General features: G+C 43.8%; 1 protein-coding gene across 2 annotated transcripts in view; it reads right to left on the minus strand.

The window, feature by feature from the left end:
• USP48 (ubiquitin specific peptidase 48) overlaps window positions 1-25273 on the minus strand; it is a 54299-nt gene extending 29026 nt beyond the window's left edge. The window contains exons 1-11 of one of the 2 annotated variants that reach the window (XM_074975287.1): window positions 25103-25273; window positions 23932-24052; window positions 23085-23241; window positions 21918-22045; window positions 16449-16573; window positions 15650-15758; window positions 13754-13887; window positions 13213-13295; window positions 12579-12758; window positions 9797-9919; window positions 5947-6096 (exon numbers count right to left, since the gene is read on the minus strand). In XM_074975287.1, coding sequence (XP_074831388.1) covers window positions 5947-6096; window positions 9797-9919; window positions 12579-12758; window positions 13213-13295; window positions 13754-13887; window positions 15650-15758; window positions 16449-16573; window positions 21918-22045; window positions 23085-23241; window positions 23932-24052; window positions 25103-25236 — 1444 coding nt within the window. In that variant the 5' untranslated portion in view covers window positions 25237-25273. Of the gene's footprint in view, window positions 1-5946; window positions 6097-9796; window positions 9923-12578; window positions 12759-13212; window positions 13296-13753; window positions 13888-15649; window positions 15759-16448; window positions 16574-21917; window positions 22046-23084; window positions 23242-23931; window positions 24053-25102 lie in introns of both variants that reach the window. The other variant, XM_074975286.1, reaches the window with a different exon arrangement.
• Window positions 25274-25963: the final 690 nt, after the last annotated feature.

The raw sequence follows: 25963 nt of genomic DNA on the forward strand, positions 1-25963 counted from the left end.
AACAAGTTTTTGTTAAATATTGTAAGATATCAACAGTATCAATCAAGTTAACCTGGATTTACAGGTTGCTTTTTACAGCATCAGGCAGGCAGAGTGCTATTTCTTTAGATTAGATTGTAAAGTCTTGAGACAAGGGACTATCTTTGTGTTCTGTGTCTGTTCAACACCCAGCACAATGGGGGCCTGGACCATAACTAGGGCTCCTAGGTGCTACAGTAATACAAATTAAACAACAAATGGGAACTACTTCACCAAATTTGCTTCATCTATCAGATTTACAATAATGCTCAATTTCTGCATTTTGCGTGGAAAAATATTTTTGATATTTGAATGCTTGATCCATGCTGTCCAAGTAGACAACAAACCATCAAAATAGACTTAAGAGCAACAGGATATCTCAGTAATGATGCAAGATTTGGCTGTAAGGAGGAAACTATGAAAATACGAAGCAAAAAAAAATTTTTTTTTTTAAGTCTAGGCTATTGGTCAAAAATTAGCATTCAGAAAAAGCACGCAGACCCCAAATTAAAAAAAAAAACAACTTATACTGAAGGAGAAGCTGACTCAAAATTTCACAATACTAACAATTTAAGATTGTAGCAATTTCTGTTTTGTTTGTTAAACAAGAAATGCTTTTCTATACATTTACAAAATACATAGGTGCAATTTCTGGGGGATCTGAGACATACCAGCACAGACACTAGAAGGAATGAATGACTTTATATAAAATACTTGAGTCAAATATCTTGATACAAAGTCACACTGATGACACATGCAACCCAAAACAACTTGGCTATACTATTAAAACCAGGAATTTTACAGAAAAAGCAACTGGAAATGTAATTAACAAATTGCTATGAAATGCAACAGTGGCAAAAAGCTGATCTCAAACAATGCTTTTTCTTATTTTCCATTAGTGACAATCATCTTTGGGTTCCAAGATAGATTTAATTATATACTGAGCAACATGTGTTGATTGTGGGAACAAAGCAGATTTACTTCTGCACACCAAATCTAGTCGATATTGAAAAGATAATCACTGGCATTTCTAAAAGAATATTGGAAAATTAACGGGGGGGGGGGGGGATGAAGAGAGAGAGGGAGGGAGAGATCAGGAAATTAAATCCACCTGGCTGATGCATCAACTACACTTCTGAAATTTCCCTGCTAGATCCATTTATAAAGTGACTATGAGAAGCTGGATTCTGTTTCCCCATAATCTTGGAACTCAAACTGTTCCTCAGCACATATCAGCAGCTTCTACATTTCAGGCAATGATACTACATAAATATGGTTTATCTGAAAAAGTGTAAGCTTCACTATTGCTATATTGTATTTACTTTACATAAAACGTGGCCACAATCTCTGGAGGATTTAGTTAAACCATTTTTAATGTGACAACTTGGGACAAAACAAAATCCCAATTCATGCAACTGAAGGAGAAACTCAGACCACCACCTTGACTTCCAAAAGGAAAGCAGCATGAGAGTGCACTGTCTGGAAACCTGTCACAGTGACATTTACTCCTTATATAAATGTCCATATATCAATAACAAACTATTCTAATTATGTTTAGAAAGCTAAAGTGACAGAAAGTTACTTGTAATTCTTGTTCTCCAAAAGTGACCCATATCTGTGAAGATCATGCCCCATATCCTTGATTTATCAATGGTACTTCAAAAATACATTCAGAACATGGACCCAACAGTGGGGAATCTGGTGTGAACACCTGCTTTCACACCACAGGTCTTCATTAGTTTTAAGCATAAATGAGATAACTTTAAGTATCCAAGTTTGTAAATTAAGAATCTGAACAGAAGTGACTGGATATTTAGAGGTGCCGAGCTCTAGATGCAGCTCCCACTGACCTAAAGTTGCTGGTGCTCAATACCGCAGAAAGAAAAGTCAGGCCTTGTATTTAGGTGCCTTAATTTGGAATCAAGTGCTAAATTTTGGGCATCCAAGTCTGAAAAATTTGGCCAAAGTATTTTATGAACTAAACTGAAATATCACAACAGTCTACTTGCTCTTTTTATAAAAAGGAGTTACAATCTTAATTGAAAACTACTGAAAAAGTTTCTAGGAGGCGTGTATTTTGGAGAAATACTGTCTATATAAAGTAACCACAGCACTTGTCTGTACCCTCACCCCATGGAAAACTGAGGAGAGAAAGGAATAAATCAAACTTCTAGTATTTAAAAAATGTGTAAAAGGCAGTAAGTAAAAAGTGGAAAGGAGTGAAGAATCAGTCAGTGACAACTTATTCATGGGACACACAAAGCTCTGGACAGAGTGACTCCTGGGAGAGAGCTGGTTAGAAATTTTCTGATGCAATTTAGTTTCATCAGAAAATGCCAATTAACGGAAGTGAAATGTTTTGCTGAATCCATTACAATGGCTCTCAGGGCTGCTAGGCTCCCCATTCTGAAGCAGTAGCACTGGGAGCCCCAGCTGGGGCTAGGACTCTTGGGTTTGCTAACTTCCCTTCTCTGTGGCAGCAGCCTTTGGAGCCCAGGCTGAAACTGATATTCTTGTCAGTTTCACGTTGACTATGCAGTGGTGGCAATGGCTAAACCAGGAATGGCCAACCTGAGCCTGAAGAGGAGCCAGAATTTACCAATGTACATTGACAAAGAGCCACAGTAATATGTCAGCAGCCCACCATAAGCTCCCCCCACTCCCAGTGCCTCCCGCCCAACGGCAGCCCCACCGATCAGTGCCTCCCCTTCCCTCCCCAAACCCCCCAATCAGCTGTTTTGTGGCATGCAGGAGGAGGGGGAGGGGGAAAGGGGGAGGAGCTAGGGCATGGCAGGCTCAAGGGAGGGGGTGGGAAGGGGTGGAGTGGGGGCAGGGCCTGTTGCGGAGCCAGGGGTTGAGCAGCGAGCACCCCCCAGCATATTGGGAAGTTGGTGCCTGTAGCTCCAGCCTCGGAGCCGGCGCCTATACAAGGAGCCGCAGATTAAAACTTCTGAAGAGCCTCATGTGGCTCTGGAGCCACAGGTTGGCCGCCCCTGGGGTAAACTCACAAGAATGTAAATTTCCCATATTTGTATTCCGGAACACCCTATTTCAGTGTTTTTATTAAATGAAATGTTGAGGGTGATTTCAGTTTGTAAGAAATTTTAGTAAAATCTGTTTCCATTCCAAAATACAAACATTTTCTTGCAAACCAAAACCCCGCATTTTGGCCACCCCAACATGGAATTTTTGTAGATAAAAGCTTGCCTACATGGAGTTCCTAAGTGTCTGTAAGAATTAAATTAATGCCTTTCTGGCAAAAGGTTGAGTGAATGTGTGACCTATTACCTGCTGATTCACTTGGATCAACAGCACCAAAGCATGCAAGTGAGCTGGATATGCAGGATTACCTAAGTTACTTCCTTCTCAGTGCTACCAATCAACAGGGAGCTGAGCTGTTCACAGGGCAGCAGAAAATGGATGTATGGTGGTACAAGGAAAAAGTACAGGAGGGTGACTGACAAGGGCATCATTGATGGTGAGGGAGTAAATCAAGAAAGAGGAAGACGGGGGAGACGGCACCGGTGGCAGTTATAATGAGGAACAGGAAAAACAAGAAAGAAAAAAACAACAAGGAGCCTGGTGGCACCTTAAAGACTAACAGATTTATTTGGGCATTTTACCCATTTTCATGGGTAAAAAAACCAGTTCTTCAGATGCATGGAGTGAAAATTACAGATGCAGGCATTATATACTGACACATGGAGAAGGGAGTTGCCTGACAAGTGGAGAACCAGTGTTGACAGGGCCAATTCGATCAGGGTGGATGTAGTCCACTCCCAATAACTGAGGAGGTGTCAATTCCAGGAGTGGCAAAGTTGCTTTTGTAATTAGCCAGCCACTCCCAGTCCCTATTCAAGCCCAAATTTATGGTGTTAAATTTGCAAATGAATTTTAGTTCTGCAGTTTCTCTTTGAAGTCTGTTTCTGAAGATTTTTTGTTCAAGTATAGCTAATTTAAATCTGTTATAGAATGTCCAGGAAGACTGAAGTGTTCTCCTACTGGCTTCTGTATGTTAAACACCACCCTATACCGGAAACCTACTGACTGCTATACTTACCTACATGCCTCCAGCTTCCATTCTGGACACATCACACGATCCATTGTCTACAGACAAGCCCTAAGATACAACCGAATTTGCTCCAGTCCCTCAGACGGAGACAAACACCTACAAGATCTTTATCAAGCATTCTTACAACTACAATACCACTATAGGGAAGCGAGGAAACAGACTGACAGAGCAAGACGGGTACCCCGAAATCACCTACTATACGACAGGCCCAACAACGAAAACAACAGACCACCACTGACCATAACATACAGCCCCCAGCTAAAACCTGATCATCAATGATCTACAACCTATCCTGGAAAACAATCCCTCACTCTCACAGACCTTGGGAGGCAGGCCAGTGCTCGCTTACAGACAGCCCCCCAACCCGAAGCAAATACTCACCAGCAACTACACACCACATCACAGAAACACTAACCCAGGAAGCAATCCGTGTAGCAAACCTTGTTGCCTACTCTGTCCCCATATCTACTCTAGCGACACCATCAGAGGACCCAACCACATGAGCCACACCATCAGGGGCTCATTCACCTGCACGTCTACTAATGTGATATATGCCATCATGTGCCAGCAATGCCCCTCTGCCATGTGCATTGGTCAAACCAGACAGTCCCTAAGTAAAAGAATAAATGGACACAAATTGGACATCAGGAATGGTAACATACAGAAGCCAGTAGGAGAACACTTTGGTCTCCCTGGACATTCTACAACAGATTTAAAAGTAGCCATACTTCAGAAACAGACTTCAAAGAGAAACTGCAGAGCTACAATTCATTTGCAAATTTAACACCCTTAATTTGGGCTTGAATAGGGACTGGGAGTGGCTGGCTCACTACAAAAGCAGCTTTGCCTCTCTTGGAACTGACACCTCCTCCTCAGTTATTGGGAGTGGACCACATCCACCCTGATCGAACTGGCCCTGTCAACACTGGTTCTCTAAGGTCAGGCTTGACAAAGCTCTGGCTGGGATGATTTAATTGTGGATTGGTCCTGCTTTGAGCATGGGGTTGGACTAGATGACCTCCTGAGGTCCCTTCCAACCCTGATATTCTATGATTCCACTTGTCAGGTAACTAGCTTCTCTTCATGTGTCAGTATATAATGCCTGGAGTGAAAATTACAGATGCAGGCACCCGAAGAACTGTTTTTTTACCCACGAAAGCTTATGCCCAAATAAATCTGTTAGTCTTTAAGGTGCCACCGGACTCCTTGCTGTTTTTGTAGATACAGACGAACACGGCTACCCCGATGCTTGACACCATGAAGAAAGAAAAAGAAAGTAGGTTGTGGCAGAAAGCGTTAAGGGAAAAAGCAACAATGATCATGCAGCCTCTACTGCAGTCTAAGTGTTGGTCAACACACAGTTCGCCTTCTCTCCTAAGGCTATTGGTTTTTCCCCCACCTAAAAGCTTCTAATGATATGCTCTGATCAAGGACTCATGTGCTAGCATATATTAATGTGGCACTAATGATCTGGAAACAAACAGCATATCTGAAGGAAAAAAGGATGAACTTTTGGGGAAAGGCTCCTACAGAAAATTAAACACCTGCAAATTTAAACTAATGTTTGCAAACTCAAACCTTCCAAATCTTGTTTAGTTACTTTAAAATCGATAGAAGCAGGAAGTCTGAGTGAGGTAGAGAATGAGTGGATGTCAGTGTCCTTCTCTACCGCCCAAAGTCTTGCAATAGGTACCACAAACACCAGAACACAAAAGGCTATGAGGAAAAGGGGAGTAACACCCACTATATGAAGTTATACATAAAAGGGAAATAGGATTAATTTAGTGATTTATTTACAAAGAGTACTAATCTTAACAATGGTCTACTACAAAATACTACCAGAATATCTTACAGACCAGCTTCAGCAGGCAACCTTTGGTAGAGCTCCTTCACCTCTTCATGTTTGATTTTGCCTCTGACCACGCTTTGTTTACGCATATCTGCCATTTCGTTACACCACTCTTCAAACTTGCAGTTATCACGTTCGACTAGCTCCTGCAGAAAAGCTATGGAGAAAGAAAGAAAACAGAAGTACTAGCTACCACTAACCCTACTCGGTCTTAAAAACAAAAAGATGGCCAAAATTAAAGTCAATTATGCCAGTTTTCCCAGTGAGCAGTAATATCCAATGATGACAACCCCCAGCTTAAAGGTTTCCTCACACAAATAATGAAATACAGAGTCTTTCTAAAAGTCAAGTGCCTGGATAGTCCTTCTCTCCAATATTTACATTTCAGTATTTGTGCCCATATGGGTAATTCAATGTAAAGGAGACATGGGATGCAAATGATTTAATACTGCCCAACAAAATTTACTCTGGAGGACATGATACCTGCAGTGTTTTAGAATATAAACCTTTGATGCATGACAAATACTTTTTGCATGTTTGAAAGGATTACCAATAATGTACTATAATATGTTTCAGAGTAGCAGCCGTGTTAGTCTGTATTCACAAAAAGAAAAGGAGGACTTGTGGCACCTTAGAGACTAACCAATTTATTTGAGCACAAGCTTTCGTGAGCTACAGCTCACTTCATCGGATGTTAATCCCACTAAGGAAAAAAGTAGCAACAGTTTTTGTACAGCTGTAATGGTGAAGGGCTGCAGACCATGAGCCCACCAGGCTGTTTCAGGGATGTCCCTACTACTCTTTGAGGCCCCTGGTTTCATTTCCTTGCCTCCCACTCATCACAGCAAGCCACAGGTCCCCTAGCTGTTCCTCTCTATTTCTTTGGAGCAATGGTTCTTCCTACTGAGATGCAGAAAACCTGGGTCTTCAGTCCCAGTAGCACACCAGAATCCTTAATGCCACCTACCAGAGAGGCCAGCAACAAGGATTTGGGGGCACGTATAAAATCTTCGTGATCCAGGTTTTTACATGGTTCCGTGATAAGCACAGAAAACTCTTAAGAACGCCTGTGGATTAAAGGCAACAGGCAGGGAAACTGAAAGGCTGCTGATTCAAGTGAAAGGGGAGTATGACTAAGTTTTAGTGTCACCAGTGAAATAAAATAGGATACTTCAGAAGAAAAGATGGAAAATGTGGGAATGACGGGAATTCACACATAAAAGGGGAAGGAAAGGGAGGAAAAATAAGTGAGGGTGTGCAATAATAGGCTTAACACAAAACAGATGTAGCAGTCAATTAATAGTGAAAAGAGGACAAAGGGGAAAGACAGAAGAACACCTACATACTTACAGTAATGGTATAAAGAAGGTGCAAAATATTTCCTGTGAAATTTTCTTCTACATTTAGAATTTTTTAACTAAGCTGTTTGGGAAACGTGAACTCAGATGTATTTTTCATTTAGATACCATCATGACAGGTGCTACGCAAATCTCATAGAATGTTCTTAATTTTAACCTTAATGCTAAAAAAATTATTTGTTTCTGGGACAGTGAATTTAGTTCAATACATTCAGGCTGACCCTTTCACTTTTACAGTTAACTTAGCAAGCTAGCATGGCATGCTAGCTAGGGCAAGAAGCCATGACTCAGGTGACCCAAACTGTATTCCTGCTATCAGTAGGACTTGCTGTGTGGCCACGGGCAAGTCAATTCACTCCATCACCTTACTCCCCCCCTCCCCAAAAACAGGAGTAACACCTCCATGCTTAGTGCCCCACAAAGATTAATTACTATTCATATATAGTGCTTTGTTAGGTATTATTATTAAATCCACTTGCCAATTGGATTCCCACCTCCCGAAAGCGCTAAGATAGGCCATGAATACTTAAATGAAAAATCCCTGAATGGCCTGCATTCTTACATTTCTTATGCCCTTTGTTCACACTAAGAGAAGTAACTAGTACTTGCGAGGCACAGCAGGCCATTCTGACAGAAACAAGAAAACTGAGCCACTGTCAAACATCAGGACTGCCCACCCTCATTACAGTATATACACCACTGACATCTTATAGCCATCATTATTTAGCTTTATGCTTACATTTAAGACATAATTAGTTTAAAAATTAAAATGAGAATCTGGCTGTGGGCATTAATTATTCAAAGCCACTTTGACTGGCCAGCTGAGCATTTTGTGACGACATGCACAGACTCAGCAGTCAACAACTGGGTCTACTTCGACACACATGATAAAGCCTCACAACTGTTTTGTTACAAGAGTTCAGGTCGTAACATTGATGGGACAAGGACACTGAGCTGTTATGGGCATGAAATTTTAAACGTACTCTCCTTCATACACAGAGTCAAACTGTTATTTGAACTGCAATGCGATATCTTTTCAGACACTCCACTGTTTTTAGTGAAAAAGCTAACTGGGGGGTAACTTGCCAGTATTCTAAATTATTTTTTAAAAGAAGATGAGAGAAGACTGGCTGATGGGCCACAAACTGCTGCTGAAAGGCTTTTAGAGGGGGAAAGGAAGAGCACAATAGGGGTGGAAGACAAAAGGTTAAGAACTACAACACAAATACACCTCTACCCAGATATAAGGTGCGTTCACATACAATACGGTAAAGCTCCAATACACTGCTCTGAGCAACGCGTTAAGGGTGCTGGGCCGGGCTGGGGCCGAGGGGTTCGATAAGGGGCAGAGGGTCTTGGGGGCGGTCGGGGGCTCCCCCCACCCCCAGGTCTGGGAGGCAGGAGCTATGGGGGGGCACTTTTGGGGGCCCTGCAATCCCAGAGCAGCCTGAGGGATGAGCGGGGGGCCGGGAGCAGCCCACTCCGCTTCCCTCGCCCCGGCCCCAGCTGTGTCGCTCAGGGAAGGGGGCTTGGGGGAAGGGATTTCCCCCCCACACCCTCACCAGCAGCGGCGGAAGTGGAGCAGCCCGGCCCCAGCCCACCCCACTCCGCTAGCTACCAGCCGCGGTGCTCTGCTTCCCGCCGCAGGTGAGTGCAGGACCTTTCCCCAACCCCCCCCTCCCCAAACACAGCTGGGGCAAGGGAAGCGGAGCGGGCTGGGGCCGCGTTGCTCCACTTCCTGCCGCCATTGAGTGCAGAGGGCGTCTTTTCCCCCAACCTCCCTGCACTCACCAGCGGTGGGAAGCTGAGCACCGCGGCTGCGTTGCTCCGCTTCCTGCCGCTGCTGGTGAGTGCCTGTTAGGGGGCGGGAGGTGTGGATAGGGGTCGGAGCACTCAGGGGACAGCGGGGTTGGGTAGAGGGTGGGGTCCTGGGGGTGATTTGGAATGGGGGTCTCTGGAGGAGGTGGTCAGGGAACAAGGAAAAGGGGGGCCAAAGCAAGTTCGGGGAGGTCTCATCTATAACGCTGTGAGATTTTTTTGTCTCCTGAGGACCACGTTATATCGGGGTAGAGGTGTATATTAAATATATAGATAAAAAGGTATGTATGGCCTTTTTGCTTGTATTTTTTCCACTTTCCTAGGAACTATTTTTCATAGTGGAAGAATACATTGCAAAACTTAATTCTTTAAAAAAGTTATGTATATATTTAGCAAGTCAAATAGAAACAAGCCACTGCTGATGCACGTATCAGGACCAGGAGTGACTGGTACACTACGCAATAAGTGTATTAGTTATAATTACCAGTGCACTATGGAGTGAGTGCTTATTGCTGGAATAATTGTTGGATCGTTTAAGATAAGCTTTTATTTTACTGGACTCAGTGCTGCAAAAAGTATTTAAGAGGAAGTGCTGATTTCCCTCTGGAACTGACCCAAACAGACTTACGAGGCCTCGCTATATCTGACAGGAATAGGTTTGAAAAGTCCAAGTTCACTTACTTGGGACTTCTGCTGTTAGAGATTTTTCCCGTGTTTGCAGTCGGTACACCAACATGTAAGCATTTCGAGAGCAGTGAGTTCCTTTCCCACACTTGGGTTTACGAGTTTGAGATTTAGAAGGCTCTGCTGAGGTACAGAAGTCAAAAAATAATAAACATGCATTCCAACATATTTATTCTACTTTAATGGGGAATATCACATATCTCATTTCAATTCTTCCCTAACACATACACACTACCTCCAACCTCGCCAGAACTTTTCTCCAACGTAATACGGACAGTTTGTCCTGCATATTGTGTACACAGTCTTATCAATGCAGATTTCCTTATACCAAATAACACTGTCTAATGCTTACTTAGATTGTGTTGCAGAGAATTTAAACATTGTTTTATGCACATAACAGAAACATGTCCTTTCCCACTACATGACACCTATAAATATCAAAGTGTAGTGCAGGAAATAAAGAGTTATTCCAGAGTGGCTGGTTCCAACTTCCACCTTTAAGAGATGGAAAAAATGTGGCCATATAATACCAACCAATATTTCTCAACCTGTAATTCTATCTTAATCTCCAGCCTGTCAGAAAAATGAAGTTTACAAAAATATGCATATATATTTGCAATTTTAAAAACAAAGTTTAAAAAAAAAAGGAAAAACCTGATTATCAAACCTTTAATACAACACAAAGAAAATACTGTAGGCATATATTGTTATTTCTTGGGAAACTCCAGTACTACAATGATAGGGTCCACAAACACTTAGCCCTCCAGCATAACGATCCACACTTATTTGCAAGTCTGCCCCCCATGCAGGGCCAGAGTTCAAGAGTGTTTCCCTGCAGCAGATAAGCAGATCTCCAGTACCTGAAGCAGAACTCCTTCCACAGCTATATACGTTTGGGATGGTATCTGCTCTTACAGGAGAAAGAACCCTGAACTCAGGGCTTGGGAGGAGCTGGGAAAATCACTAACACACACTGAACAAAGTTTGTATTTATAACTCTTTGCACATAAAAGCTCCAAAACCACAAATATTAATCAACATACTTAACTTTAAGACCCCGAGTAGTCCTACTGACTTCAGTGGGACTACATCTGTGCTTAACGTTACGCATATGCATGAGACTTTGTGGGACCCTGGCTTAATACTGTTTGGTTTCAGAGTAACAGCCGTGTTAGTCTGTATTCGCAAAAAGAAAAGGGGTACTTGTGGCACCTTAGAGACTAACCAATTTATTTGAGCATAAGCTTTCGTGAGCATCCGATGAAGTGAGCTGTAGCTCACGAAAGCTTATGCTCAAATAAATTGGTTAGTCTCTAAGGTACCACAAGTACTCCTTTTCTTTTTGTTAATATTGTTTGTGATCTGAATGTTTTAACCTACTGTTACAAGTAAACCAAGGAGTAACCCATGAGGCTAACAGAACAAAGATAAAAGAAAACCATTTTTCTGTGTTTTGGGATTTGACAGCACTGTGTATAATCAGCTTCATGAGGGTCAATTTCATCACTCATGCACTAAGCATGACAAAAATCACAGGTCTAGTGGGAGTTCACATACATGCTCTTCACCACTAACTTTACCAACAACAAGCAGCAAAGCTGAAAACTAAGAGACATCAGATAGGTGTGTGCATGGAGGAAGTCGGGGGGTGGCGGGGAGAGAGAGAGGAAGGCAGGGGAGGTCTGAGCATGTTTGGTGTTCTCAGGGTTCCCCAGAAGAACCTTATACAACAAATGATGGATCAGGTAAAAAATAGATTTAAAAAATACTAAAGGCCATATTTATGGTGCTCTGTCAGAAAACTGAGGGCCTTTTAAGTCAGCCAAAAAAACTTCCCTTTGTACAAGCATAGCCTCAACTCCTTGAAAAAGGAATTTTTCTGCTTGCTTTTTATATGAGAAAAATCTGGTCTTACACTTCCCTGCTTTTGTTAAAGCACTAGAATCAGGATTCTTAAATGCCTCTTGCAGTACTCTGCCCAAGTCTACAAACCCATCCTGAGAAGTACTGAGCATTGACTCACTGAAGTTACTCGCATAGGAATTTGCAGATCCAGGCACTCGGACTGTTAGTTTAGAACTCAATAGCTCCTTCACATGAGCTGCAAGCAGAGCAAGCTGAAGCTCTTCAGCAAACTCAGGGAAGTCAAGACCAACAATGCCAATGTAAACAGATATTGGGGGGGGGGTGAGGGGGGGGGTTGGCAGGGGAAGGGGGCGGGAAGAAGAGGAAAAGAAGTGATATAAAAGATAAAAATATTGTTATGTAGTTTTTGCTCCAAAAATGTTTTGGTTTTGAGATTTATGAAAACTTTTCAGTTCCCCTTCAAAAAGATGAACAACCTCCTCAGTGGAAGTAAATATACAAAAGGTAACTAAAAATAATCTTGCTCTCTAATAACAAAGCCTCATTCTGTGTGCTGGGTTGGGAAGAAACAGCTTTGCACACATTTTACCAATACGCAAGTTAATGATTTCTTTAAAAAATGGTTGTCTAGGTAGATATGCACACTACTTGCCATATTACAATCTATAAGAGAACTGAAGTAAAGTCAGTCATCACCAGGCCCGTAAGACATTCAACAATCAGATGGGGTTGGGGAGAGGGTTAAAAATTGGCTGCAACTAATCAAGTTGCAATTTCATTAGTTACCCTTAAAAAAATGTTAAAAAGTTATGACTGCAAATCACTCAATACATGTATCAGGGCAATTGATTTAGCCTCCATGTTTCTGGTGAAAAGTTATTTTAAAAGGGCACTCACAACTTAAAGGTTTTACCTAGATCTTCCTCAATCCCCAGTTGCAATTTCTTCCCCTCCATCTTTTCTATGTCTTCATCATTAAACTTGTACCATTCACCAGTCTGAGGGTCTTTCACATGAGCAATGTAGTGACCAGAGTATGCACTCACTCCCCTGTGTATAAGAACTGCACTAAGTTCATATATATAGACACCATCTGAAAGAGAACAGGCAGTTTTTTAATCCACCAGAAAATACAAAGAACACAAGCAGCAAAAAAGTTCTTTTAAGAACTGTACCAAGACTTACTTTATACAAGACGTATACACAACACAGCATAATTTTTTTCCCTATTATTTCCCAAAGAGAGCAGTAGCACACACGTTGTGATGTATACATTCTTAACTCACAAATCTGGTAGCCAGAGCTCCAAACAGTTTGAAATTTAGGAATTTTTGTTAAAGTACCTAAACTCAACTGCTGGTTTATCAAATGAGGACAAACATGCTTAAGCTTCCATTTTAAATAAAAAGGTTAATAGCCAGAAATGACTTATTTATTAGCACAACTGTTTTAGTTGTTTTCAGTTAGAGGACAGGTTCAGGCAAGATCTTGGCAGCTAATGGCTGTATTCGTACAATTAGTCCATTAATACTTCATGTATAACTCACCTTTTTGTTCCATAAAAGGTTCCATATCAAGCAATTCAGAAAAGCCAATGTAAGTATTCAACTTTTTCTTATGGCCAGTTTGTCTATTCAAAAACAAATTACAAGACTTTCATGTACAAGTATTCAATGCAGCAAGGAAAGTAAACATCTTTTTGCATACTTAATCTAAAATTTTAATTTGCAAATCATTACTGTATTTAACAGATGAGACTACTGGATAGTTAAATGAACTTCACACTGAATACATCCGATGAAGTAAGCTGTAGCTCACGAAAGCTTGTGCTCAAATAAATTGGTTAGTCTCTAAGGTGCCACTAGTACTCCTTTTCTTTTTGCGGATACAGACTAACACGGCTGCTATTCTGAAACAAAAAATTAAGTGCACAAATGCTCAAATTCATATCATTTAACTCAATTCAGACTTGCTGAATAGAACCAAGTTGTATGAAGTAAAAACCAAAGCAGAGAAAGTAACTACAAGCATTTCTGAGTGACCGATATCCTTCCTAGGTTTACAACACATACAGGTTAGGTCACTTACCTGTCAAACACAAAACGCATCAGCTGCAAGTTGAGTGTACATGGAAGACTAAGCAGCCTGATCTTCCTTGTTGCATTTTGTTTACTCTGACAAGTTTCACAAAAGTAACGATTGTCCCCTTCTAACTTTTCTTCCTGACCAAGAAAAAGAGGAAGGTCATCAGTACATGTAACAGAGTGCAACATTAATTCTATGCTCAGCAGAGTTATTTGCTGCGGCCCACCAAGCTCCCCGTGGTGCTCTCCCCTCCCCCCGCCCCCCCAAGTTATTTCCTGTGGCAGCCAAACTCCCCTCACCCGCCATCCCCGTCCCCCCCCAGTGCGCCGCTTCCCCACTCCTCTGCCTACCTCCAGCGCTTCCCACAGCCAAAGCAGCTGTTTGGCAGTGCTTAGGGTTTTCCAGGAGGGAGGGGAGAGGAGCGGGGAGCCGCCCAGTCAGGGGAGGAGACGGAGAAGAGGCCGGGATTTGGGGAAGGGGTTGGAATAGGGGCAGGGAGGGGGTGGGGGGTGTCAGTGATGCGGCCCTCGGGTCAATGTACTAGTCCTCATGTGGCCTTCCTGGTGATGTGAGTTTGAGATCCCTGCTCTAGCCTGAGATTCAAAACTATATATAGATACCAAGTTAAAATGTGAGAATTCTAACTATATCATTCAAGCTGTATTCCAAAATACTTTGCAGTGATAGTACAAGACAGCATGGAAGATACTGAAAGCTCTGGGTTCACCACCCGGTAAAGTTATCATAGTTATTAACAGGCAGCTGTCAGTCTTAGGAAACCACCTGAGTTCAGTCTGGAAGACATAAACCCCAGTTGCAGTATCGGGCAGATTATCAAAATTGCCCTCCACAGTACAGAGAGACGTGCAAACTTGGCTTCTACCAGAAAGATGGTGGAAAATTCTATTGTAATGAGGTCACATAGGTAGTGCGCCATGGCTGTACGGCCAGAACAAATAGAAAGCCATATCTGAGCAACGAACATGCAATGAGACCCATGTAGATGGATCCCTTCCCCCATGCTGAGCCAAATTAACTCCAATGTCGATCAGCAAGGGCCAAATGTAAGCAAGGAGGCTTGCCTTTTAATTGTAAGGCAAACCTTCAAGCCCAAGTTCACTGTTGCAAGGTGGAGATATGGTAGTCTTGGGGTGTGGTAGCCTCCTAATGCATCTCTTAGATTTGCAGATATGTAGTTGTTTGCTTTTTATTGTAGAAGGCCTTTCACAAGCAAAGCAACATGTTGGTCAAGCAAGTCACCCTGCTTCACCAAACTATTGGACTAATTACAGAGCAAAAGACTAAAAACTTATAATTAACTTTGCACTTAATATTTTTAATGACTTTCACAACTCAAGCCTTAAACACCCTGAACCTGAGTTCTAGTCAAATTTTAAATATGCATTAAAAGCAGACGTAGGTGCTGAGGCTGCTTCTCCAGAGCCACCTGCCAATATTTTAGTTTTTAAAAAGCTCTGCAGTTGACAAACCAGGGAAGCGACCATACACAGAGTGCTACGAACGAAAAAGCAAACAAACGGAGAAATACTTTCTAATCTTTCAGTTCTAGTAATTTTAGATGGAATATTTTCAGAAAGATGTCTCTCTTTAGTTGCCATTATTTTACCATTACCACACTCCTTGTTCTCTGACCTCATTAAAAGTTTTATTTGAATTAGGAGTACAGGACTGGGCCCACATTTAGGATAGAAAACTCGAATTGTTACTCGTCACCCCGCTGAGTAGATTCAAAGCTCTGACCACTAACTGTGATACCATGTTGAAAATTAAAGCACTTCTTGAACAAAAGGGGAAAAACTTAAACACCCTCTCAACAGGCAAGGAGACTAATGCTTTGTGGGTGCTACAGAAACAGTAGGATTCCATAGGAATTGGTACCTTAAGAAATTCTGTGATACAGTCTGTCAACTGTTTGTGCCCTTGGATATTTAACTCCAGTTCATAAAATTTCGATATGAGTTTAGACTCCCTGCCACACTGGTTACAGCTAGAATTAAAAATAAATTAAAATAGATCAGTACATGTCTTAAAGTGTCAGTCATTTAACCACCAGAAAACTTTACTGCTGAAGTTCTTCCTCTGATTGTTAAACCAGGAGAGAATGGATTAAATTATCTCCAACACTCTGTTTCCAAGATTGCATGGGTCACAGAAGAGGACCTCGTACAGAGAGAAGAGAGCGTCCAGCAGGAAGTAAAGAAATGCCCGACTACAACTGATCTTTCTGCTATGTTTCAAACATAATTTACAATTCCACTACTGGGAAACAAAACAAGCATTGGGGCACCATAATACCACATGTTCTAGATATGGGGAATTAATCCACATAATTAAATAATTCAGGTGGCTATTTATTTGTGAGTTACTTTCCTTTACTAAAGGATGAATTACAGAAAAATAGATAAACTGTAGAATGTTAAAAATTATACACACAGTCTTATTTTTAAGAAACTCAAGATTTTAAAACACACTGAAAACATTTTCTAGTTTAAAAATAATTTAACAAAAGTCACCTTCCCTTCTGCTAAAGATTAAAAAAGAATGGCTCCTTCCCACTCATGCCCTCCTCTCCCTCACCAAAAAAAAAAGTCTTCAATATTTGTAGGAAGGTGACCAGAAGAATAGGCAAACACACTGAGCAAGAAAGCACCACTAGAGAATTAAAGCAACTACTTACACAGTGACATATGCATACTCTCCGCAAAACTGCTTTTGAACAATGTTCCGTACATCTGGATTTTTTTGTTTAGACAAAGTATCCTCTAGTAGTGACATGAATAGCTTTGAAAATTCCTGGGCATCCTAGAACAAAACAGCAATACTTGGTAATACATTGCAACTCAAAAGTGGAGTCAGAACCTACCTCTCTAATTTACTGAATTATGTCCGTGATGGAGACCCACATACCAAATTACATGGAAGCGTACTAAAGAGCATGATGAATAGAAAAATACAAGTTAAGAGGGCTAAGAAAAAATTGAACTTGACTAAAGGGAATGTAAGACACCTAGCATGAAAATAACAGCATGAATGAAATTGGTACAGTGCTGGTAGCTAAGAAGTGTTTGATTTCTGGACTGCAATGTGTGACTGAACAACAGGAGTGGCTCATTTATGGTATAAATCCCATTATTCTCACTTTATAACTCCACATTGTGAGCCAATTTTTTCCCCACAAGAATACTGAAACAAATATTTGACTGACAGGCTTTTTCAGAGCACTGCTTATGTTGTAAAAACGGCACACAGTAGTTTAAAGCGTATTCATCTTTCTTTGTTAGGGAATGGAGTATCCTTTGCTAAGGACATGGAACAGCTTCTGTGTGAGGAGAGATTAAAAAGACTGCGACTTTTCAGCTTAGAAAAGAGACGAGTAAGAGGGGATATGATGGAGGTCTATAAAGTCTTGACTGGCGTGGAGAAAATAAATAAGAAGTCAAGTATCAGAGGGGTAGCTGTGTTAGTCTGTATCCACAAAAACAACGAGGAGTCTGGTGGCACCTTAAGGACTAACAAATTTATTTGGGCATAAGCTTTCGTGGGTAAAAAACCCACTTCTTCAGATGCACGGAGTGAAAATTACAGATGCAGGCATTATTATAGTGACACATGAAGAGAAGGGAGTAACCTCACAAGTGGAGAACCAGTGTTGACAGGGCCAATTCAATCGGGCTGGATGTGGTCCACTCCCAATCCCTGATGGGGATGTGTCAATACCAAGAGAGGGAAAGTTGCTTTTGTAGTGAGCCAGCCACTCCCAGTCCCTATTCAAGCCCAAATTAAGGGTGTTAAATTTGCAAATGAATTGTAGCTCTGCAGTTTCTCTTTGAAGTCTGTTTCTGAAGTATGGCTACTTTTAAATCTGTTGTAGAATGTCCAGGGAGACCAAAGTGTTCTCCTACTGGCTTCTGTATGTTACCATTCCTGATGTCCAATTTGTGTCCATTTATTCTTTTACTTAGGGACTGTCTGGTTTGACCAATGCACATGGCAGAGGGGCATTGCTGGCACATGATGGCATATATCACATTAGTAGACGTGCAGGTGAATGAGCCCCTGATGGTGTGGCTCATGTGGTTGGGTCCTCTGATGGTGTCGCTAGAGTAGATATGGGGACAGAGTAGGCAACAAGGTTTGCTACACGGATTGCTTCCTGGGTTAGTGTTTCTGTGATGTGGTGTGTAGTTGCTGGTGAGTATTTGCTTCGGGTTGGGGGGCTGTCTGTAAGCGAGCACTGGCCTGCCTCCCAAGGTCTGTGAGAGTGAGGGATTGTTTTCCAGGATAGGTTGTAGATCATTGATGATCAGGTTTTAGCTGGGGGCTGTATGTTATGGTCAGTGGTGGTCTGTTGTTTTCGTTGTTGGGCCTGTCGTATAGTAGGTGATTTCGGGGTACCCGTCTTGCTCTGTCAGTCTGTTTCCTCGCTTCCCTATAGTGGTATTGTAGTTGTAAGAATGCTTGATAAAGATCTTGTAGGTGTTTGTCTCCGTCTGAGGGACTGGAGCAAATTCGGTTGTATCTTAGGGCTTGTCTGTAGACAATGGATCGTGTGATGTGTCCTGAATGGAAACTGGAGGTATGCAGGTAAGTATAGCAGTCAGTAGGTTTCCAGTAAGGGTGGTGTTTATGTGACCATCACTTATTTGCACTATAGTGTCCAGGAAGTGGATCTCTTGTGTGGACTGGTCCAGGCCGCTGTTGATGTTGGGGTGGAAATGGTTGAAATCCAGGTAGAATTTTTCAAGGGCCTCCTTCCTGTGGGTCCATATGATGAAGATGTCATCAATGCAGCGCATCTAGAGGAGGGGCACTAGGGGACGAGAGCTGGGGAAGCGTTGTTCTAAGTCAGACACAAGAATGTTGGCATACTGTGGGGCCATGCGGGTACCCATGGCAGTGCCGCTGACTTCAAGGCACAAATTGTCCCCAAATCTGAAATGGTTGTGGGTGAGGACAAAGTCACAAAGCTCAGCCATCATGTGTGCTGTGGCCTCATCAGGGATACCGTTCCTGACAGCCTGTAGCCCATCCTTGTGTGGAATATTGGTGTAAAGAGCTTCTACATACATGGTGGCCAGGATGGTGTTTTCAGGAAGATCACCAACACATTGTAGTTGCCTCAGGAAGTTGGTGGTGTCTTGAAGATAACTAGGAATGCTGGTAGCATAGGGTCTGAGGAGAGAGTCTAAATAGCCAGATAATCCTGCTGTAAGAGTGCTGATGCCTGAGATGATGGGGCGTCCAGGGTTTCCAGGTTTATGGATCTTAAACCTGGAAACCCTGGACGCAGATAGAATACCCCGGTCAGCGCTCTGGGGGTGTGTCCATGTAGACTTGTTCCCGTGCCATAGCAGGGAGTTTCATGAGCAGATGGTGTAGTTTCTTTTGGTACTCCTCAGTGGGGTCACAGGATAGTGGCGTGTAGAATGTGGTATTGGAGCCTGGCAGCCTCCTGTTCATAATCCGACCTGTTCATTATGACTACAACACCTCCTTTGTCAGTCCCTTTGATTATAATGTCAGAATTGTTTTTGAGGCTGTGGATTGTATTGTGTTCTGTACGGCTGAGGTTACTGGGCAAGTGATGCTGTTTATTTACAATTTCAACCTGTGTACATCTGCGGATGCACTCTTTGTAGAAGTCCACAGTCTGTTGTTTCGACCATCAAGAGGAGCCCATGCAGAATTCTTCTTGTCTTAGTGTTGGTAGGAAGGTTCCTGTGGGTCAGTGCACTGAAAATGTTCCTTGAGTCGGAGACGTCAAAAGTAGGCTTCCAGATCATCGCAGAACTGTATCATGTTCATGGGGATGGTGGGGCAGAGAGTCCCCGAGATAGGACAGTCTCTTCTGCCAGGCTAAATGTGTGGTTGGACAGATTAACAATATGGTTGGGTGGGTTAAGGGTACCACTGTTGTAGCCCCCTGTGGCACGTAGGAGTTTAGATAGTTTACTGTCCTTTTTCCTCTGTAGAGAAGTGAAGTGTGCATTGTAAATGGCTTGTCTCATTTTTGTAAAGTCCACCCACATGGCAGTTTATGTGGAAGGTTGGTTTTGAATGAGAGTCTTCAGTTTTGAGAGCTCATTCTTGATCTTCTCCTGTCTGCTGTACAGGATGCTGATCAGGGGGTTCCTCAGTTTCTCTGAGAGCGTGTGGCACAATCTCTCTCCACAGTCAGTGAAGTATGTCAATTGCAATGGATTTTTTTTTTTTTTTTTTTTTACCTTCAGTCCATCTGGTATGATGTCCATCTGTTTGTACTTGGAGAGGAAGGTGAGGTCTGTCTGTATCTCAGAGTTTTTTGATGAGGTTGATGGATTTCCACTTCATATAATCATTATAATCCAACCACAACTAAATCATCCCAGCCAGGGCTTTGTCAAACCAAGCCTTAAAAACCTCGAAGAATGGAGATTCCATCACCTCCCTAGGGAACCCATCCCAGTGCTTCACCACCCTCCTCGTGAAATATCCAACCTAGACCTCCCACACTGCAACCTGAGACCATTACTCCTTGTTCTGTTATCTGCCACCACCAGAACAGCTGAGCTCCATCCTCTCTGGAACCCCCCCTTCAGGTAGTTGAAAGCTGCTATCAAATCCCCCCTCACGCTTCTCTTCTGCAGACTAAATAAGCCCAGTTCCCTCAGCCTCTCCTCATAAGTCATATGCCCCAATCGCCTGATCATTTTTGTTGCCCTCCGCTGGACTCTCTCCAATTTGTCCACATCCCTTCTGTAGTGGGGGGGGACCAAACTGGATGCAATACTCCAGGTGTGGCCTCACCCGTGCCGAATAGAAGGAAGTAATCACTTCCCTTGATCTCCTGGCAATGCTCCTACTAATACAGCTCAATATGCTGTTAGCCTTCTTGGCAACAAGGGCACACTTTTGACTCATATCCAGCTTCTCATCCACTGTAACCCCTAGGTCCTTTTCTGCAAAACTGCCGCTTAGCCAGTTGGTCCCCAGCCTGTAGCAGGGCATGGAATTCTTCCGTCCTAAGTGCAGGACTCTGCACTTGTCCTTGTTGAACCGCATCAGAATATCTTTTGGCCCAGTCCTCTAATTTGTCTAGGTCCCTCTGTATCCCATCCCTACCCTCCAGCATATCTACCTCTCCCCCAGTTTAGTGTCAAACGCGAACTTGCTGAGGATGCAATCCATCCCATTATCCAGATCATTAATGAAGATTTTGTACAAAACTGGCCCCAGGACAGATTCCTGGAGCACTCCACTTGATACCAGCTGCCAACTAGACATCGAGCTATTGATCGCTACCCATTGAGCCTGACAATCTAGCCAGCTTTCTATCCACCTTACAGTCCATTCATCCAAGCCATACTACTTTAACTTGCTGGCAAGAATACTGTGGGAGACTGTATCAAAAGCTTCGCTGAAGTCAAGATAAGTCCACCACTTTCCCCATATCCAAAGACCCAGTTATCTCATCATAGAAGGCAATCAGGTTGGTTAGGCTGACTTGCCCTTGGTGAATCCATGCTGACTGTTCCTGATCACCTTCCTCTCCAAGTGCTTCAAAATGGATTGCTCGATGACCTGCTCCATGATTTTTCCAGGGACTGAGGTGAGGCTTTAGTTCCCCGGATTCTCCTTCTTCCCCTTTATAAAGATGGGCACTATATTTGCCTTTTTCCAATCATCTGGGACCCCCCAGATCACCACGAGTTTTCAAACATAATGGCCAATGGCTCTGCAATCATATCAGCCAACTCCCTCAGCATCCTCAGATGCATTAGATGACCTCTAGGAAAAAACAATCACCCAAGTGTGGCTCCAGGGTTTCTCATACCTCTGAGACCCACAATGACACTGCTTTGCAGTGTCTCAACACACAATTACAAGTTACTTCTGTTTACATGATAGTTCTAGTCAAGCAACAGAAAAGTAAAAGCACAAGCAAGCAAGACAGTATGATTTTAATCAGTTTTTTCATTTTAAATCTAAGGCCGGCTCCTCAAGGTGTAAATCAGCACAGCTACAATGAAATCTACCAAACAATGCCAATTTACACCTATTGACAATCCAGTCAACAGGCTTTTATGCTCTGTTACAGGATAAACGTTCCACCATGCCCAATTTGTTCAAAAGGAAAGTTCATCAAATATAAAAACCTCAAGACTACCTGTTGTTGTCCTGTATCCAAACCTAGTGCTTTAACAAACCCGGAGGGATCAATATATCGTCTATTACTGTTCTGTAACAAAGCAAACAAATACTGAAGATGTTCACAAATTGTCTGGGGTTCATAATCTATTGGAAAAAAAAATGCCCAAGTTAGTGATCAGCAAGTTACTGTTTTTCTCAAAACAATACAAGAGAAAATTGAAGTCGTTCCAAGTAGAATAATTTACTTTTTGTTAGTCAATGAAAGAAACTTTTTTAAATACACATCTTGATGGCCAGAAACAAGCTGTTCTTGTTTACAGCTCAGATTATAAATCGTCATGAGCTCTAAAGTGGTTAAAATTAAGAATCAGAAAAATCACAGTTCTAAAGAAGACAGATTTTCCCATTTTAGACTGCACTGCCTTTTCCACAGCCAACGTTCAGTAGGGGGAGAAGGCCTAAGGCTATTAGTTAATATTAAATTCTGTTATGTTGTACACTTGAGGTTTTCCACAATATTTTGTTGCTTTCAAAATACCCTATCTTCTGAGTACCTCCTCCAACAAATGAAGTGATGGGCTAAAAATAACACCTCACCAAAAATGGCCAAAAATTTATTTTATCTGGTGTGAAATACCAGCTGCAATAGTACTTTTACGCAGCATGGTAAAATAGATATTACAATGCAATATTCCATGGTGTAAAACAGAAAGCAGCGTACCGTTAAGCCACATTAACTGCAAAGCACACCTATAGCACGCTAAACAAAGAACATGGGCCACTGGTCTAATCTAGTGTGAACAATCTATCTAGTACATAATTCTAGCACCAATAGTGGCCAATGCCAGATTTTTCTACATAATTTCCTTATGTGGGATTGAAGTTCTCGCATGAAATATGCCTATGGGTGGAATCTTCTTCCTATTCCCAGTCATCTAGCGGTAAAATAATGTCCTGAAACATGAGAATTAATATTTCTTCTAATTTTTCCCTCTCTAGTCACTTAATATGGTTTACCATGTTTCACTTTATAAAGCAGAAAATGACTTCACACCATCAGGTTCACAAAATTTCAGAGTAGCTCATTCAAATACATTAAACTTCTCTCTTTGCTCAGATAATTAAAGCAACTTTTGCTTATAACAAGACACAGGCTTAGGAGATGCTTTGACCTTCCACTAACCTCTGTCTTTTGGGATGCCTTCACCAGTTACATATTCACTGCAGGTGCTTGGACACAAGTAAAGCGCTTGCCGAAGTTCCAAGTTAAGAAACCACATCTGCAAGAAAGTGTTCACGTAGCATGTGGCTCCAAGGTTCGTTAGGCCTACAAAGGCGTTCTAGCAGAAAACATGATATGAATTAATTCCTATTTAAAAGGAGCAGATTGATAAAACTGAGTGTCAATTAGGCTCTTTCTACACTACTGCTTTTAGCTGAGTTTGTAACTAGTTATTGGTGCTGAGACTCTACAGATTTCTGGAGTTTTCCTTCAAGCTTCTTAGTCTCCAACAGCACGTGTCCAATCAACATGGTGTCATTAAATAGACAACTGTACATCTGTAATTCTGCTTATCTGCAGATATCATCTGACTCTAATTATACTAACACACTTCCCTGTCCTGTTTCTTAACTCTGGAGGGAAGCACGTAACATTTTGAACTTCTAATTCTCTTCTGGTGATTTCTTTGGATGCCTCTTATTGTTAGAATGTAGAAAATTCACTGCATTCTGCTCATCAAGGAAATGAAACTGAATGCACTGAGGCATTCAGAGCTGGTCTCAGATGGGAAATGAACAACTAGTGCCTCAAATCTTTGAATGCTAAGGGAATTCCAGAATCATACTCGGGAGCTAAAACCCAGTAATGGGAATCCAGTCAATATGGTATTCTTTGAAGAAGAGGGTTCTTCTATATAGGCCCTTAACCTACAAACACGTAAGCAGATACATAAACTTTCCTCACATAAGTAGAAAGCATTTGCAAAACTGGAGCTACAGTCTGAATGACAAAAAAAAGTTTCTTTTACCTTTTTCCTCCGTTCAGAGTTTGGGTCATCAATGTTGTGAAAGCTATTTTCATCAATTTCTCCTAGCCAAACATGTTCACCAATCCCAACCAAACAGTTTGGGTTTCCTCTGCAGTTTCTTCTACAAAAACAGTTATGAAAACACTAAATTATAGACAATACGCTTGCCATTTGTAATTAGTGCATAAACAGGCAGCAGACAAGGTGAACCAAATTATTTTTATTTGCAAAACAAAGGGCAACAGCAAACAGAATAAAGAACACTCAGAAGTAACTTGAGAAGTTTTCTTTAGTAATGGTATGTGCTCTTTAATTTATGACCAACAGGTTCTGGTTTTTACGGAACAGGCTTGGAGGTACTGGTTAGTGTTAATCTCAGTACAACTCACCCAAACAAAATCCTCGTTTTAGTTGTTGAAATGAGCAGAAATACCACTTTCTCCACAAAGGGCATTTTTATTTGGTTTTACAAAGGCAATTTACAGCTCACAGCGATTCTGCCTGATTGCTCTTGACAGTGCTCCTATACCTCGTCCAGCTATGTACAACTTCAACTCGCTCACCCACACATAACATGGTGAGAAGTCGGAGACGGTGGAAAGGGCTTGATGTTGTCACTTGTTCAGCAGGCACCTATAGCCCATTGGGGGCAGGCGGGTATTTTAACATACTTAAAGCAGACTGGGTGCATTAATGGCGTATTTCTTCCTAAGGGCATTTACTACTGGGGTACGAGTTTTCAAAGAAATTTCTGTACACAAAAACCCCTCCCTGGCGGAGACAGAAGCAGCTGTTCTGCCGGTCTGGCAAATCCACCTGAAGTCGGAACAGGTTGGTTCCCACCAGGCACAAAGCCCGAAGCCTGGCAAGACACTGACCGTTACCGGAACGGTGCCAACCTGGAAGTCTCAGGTGCCCAGGGCTTTGCTTCGCTCTACGGCCGCTACAGCCAGGGGGGCGAGCGGGCTCCGGGCTCGGCCCGGGCTCGGCGAGGGGCCGCCGGCGGGGTCACGTGGGCGCCGCCGGGGACGGGCCAGCCCCGCGCCGAGCCCGCCATCGCAGCCGGGCCAGCCCCCGCCGGCCGGGGGGGCCCTGGCCCGCAGCCGGGAGAGCGCGGCCGCGGCGGGGCGGGGCGGGCCTGCCCCGGGCGGGCGGGCGGGGGGGGCGGTACCTGCACACGCCGCGCTGGCAAGGCTCCAGCCCGACGCGATAGGCCGCCTCGATGTGCTCCTGCGTCACCTCCTCGGGCGGCACGGTCTCGGTCCAGCGCCAGGCCGCCTTCTCCAGCTGCAGCCGCGGGGCCATCGCGCTCCGCGCCGGGCGCCGCCTGCGGAGCGAGGGAGCGGCTCAGACGCGGCCGGGTCCCCCGCGACACGGACGTTGAGCGCGCGCCCGACGCCTCTGCCGCGCGGGCCCGCCGGGAGCCCACCTCGCGCCGCGCGCGCCCGGCGCCCCCGCCCGCTGCTCCGCCTGGTACCTGGCCACCCGCTGGCCGCGGCCCCGCTCAGCCCGGCCGGGCGGCTCCTTGGCTGCGCGCCTGGCTCCTGGCTCTCGGGCCCAGGTAGGGGCTGCGCCGACGCGGTGACGACATGGAGCGACCGCACGTGAACGGGTGACGTGGACACCCTGCGCGAGCAGCGTCCGCGGCGTGAGGGGCGTGGCCTGCGGAGGGGCCGGAGGCGGCGGGCTGCCGCCGACGGGCCCCGAGCCGGGCGAGCCGGCCGCGGGGGAGGCGCTGTGAGGAGAAAGGCGGGCTCCCGGGCCGCGGGCGGGCGGGCGGGCCGGCCTCCGCGGGGAGTAAAGGTTCTGTCGCCCAGTCAGAGTTGGCAGCTCCCGGGGGCGGGGCAAGGCGGAGAGGCCTGGTCCCGTGGGGCGGCGGGTCCTGGGGGGGCGCTGCTCTGGGGGGGGTCCTGGGGCCGCCGGGCCGCTGCTCGGGGGGGGGCGGGCAGGCTGGCTGCTGCTGGGGCCGCCGGGCCGCTGCTCTGGGGCCGCCGGGCCGCTGCTCGGGGGGGGTCCTGGGCTCCACGGTGAG

Source organism: Natator depressus, chromosome 18 (assembly GCF_965152275.1).
Source record: "Natator depressus isolate rNatDep1 chromosome 18, rNatDep2.hap1, whole genome shotgun sequence".
Taxonomy (NCBI): Eukaryota; Metazoa; Chordata; order Testudines; family Cheloniidae; genus Natator; species Natator depressus.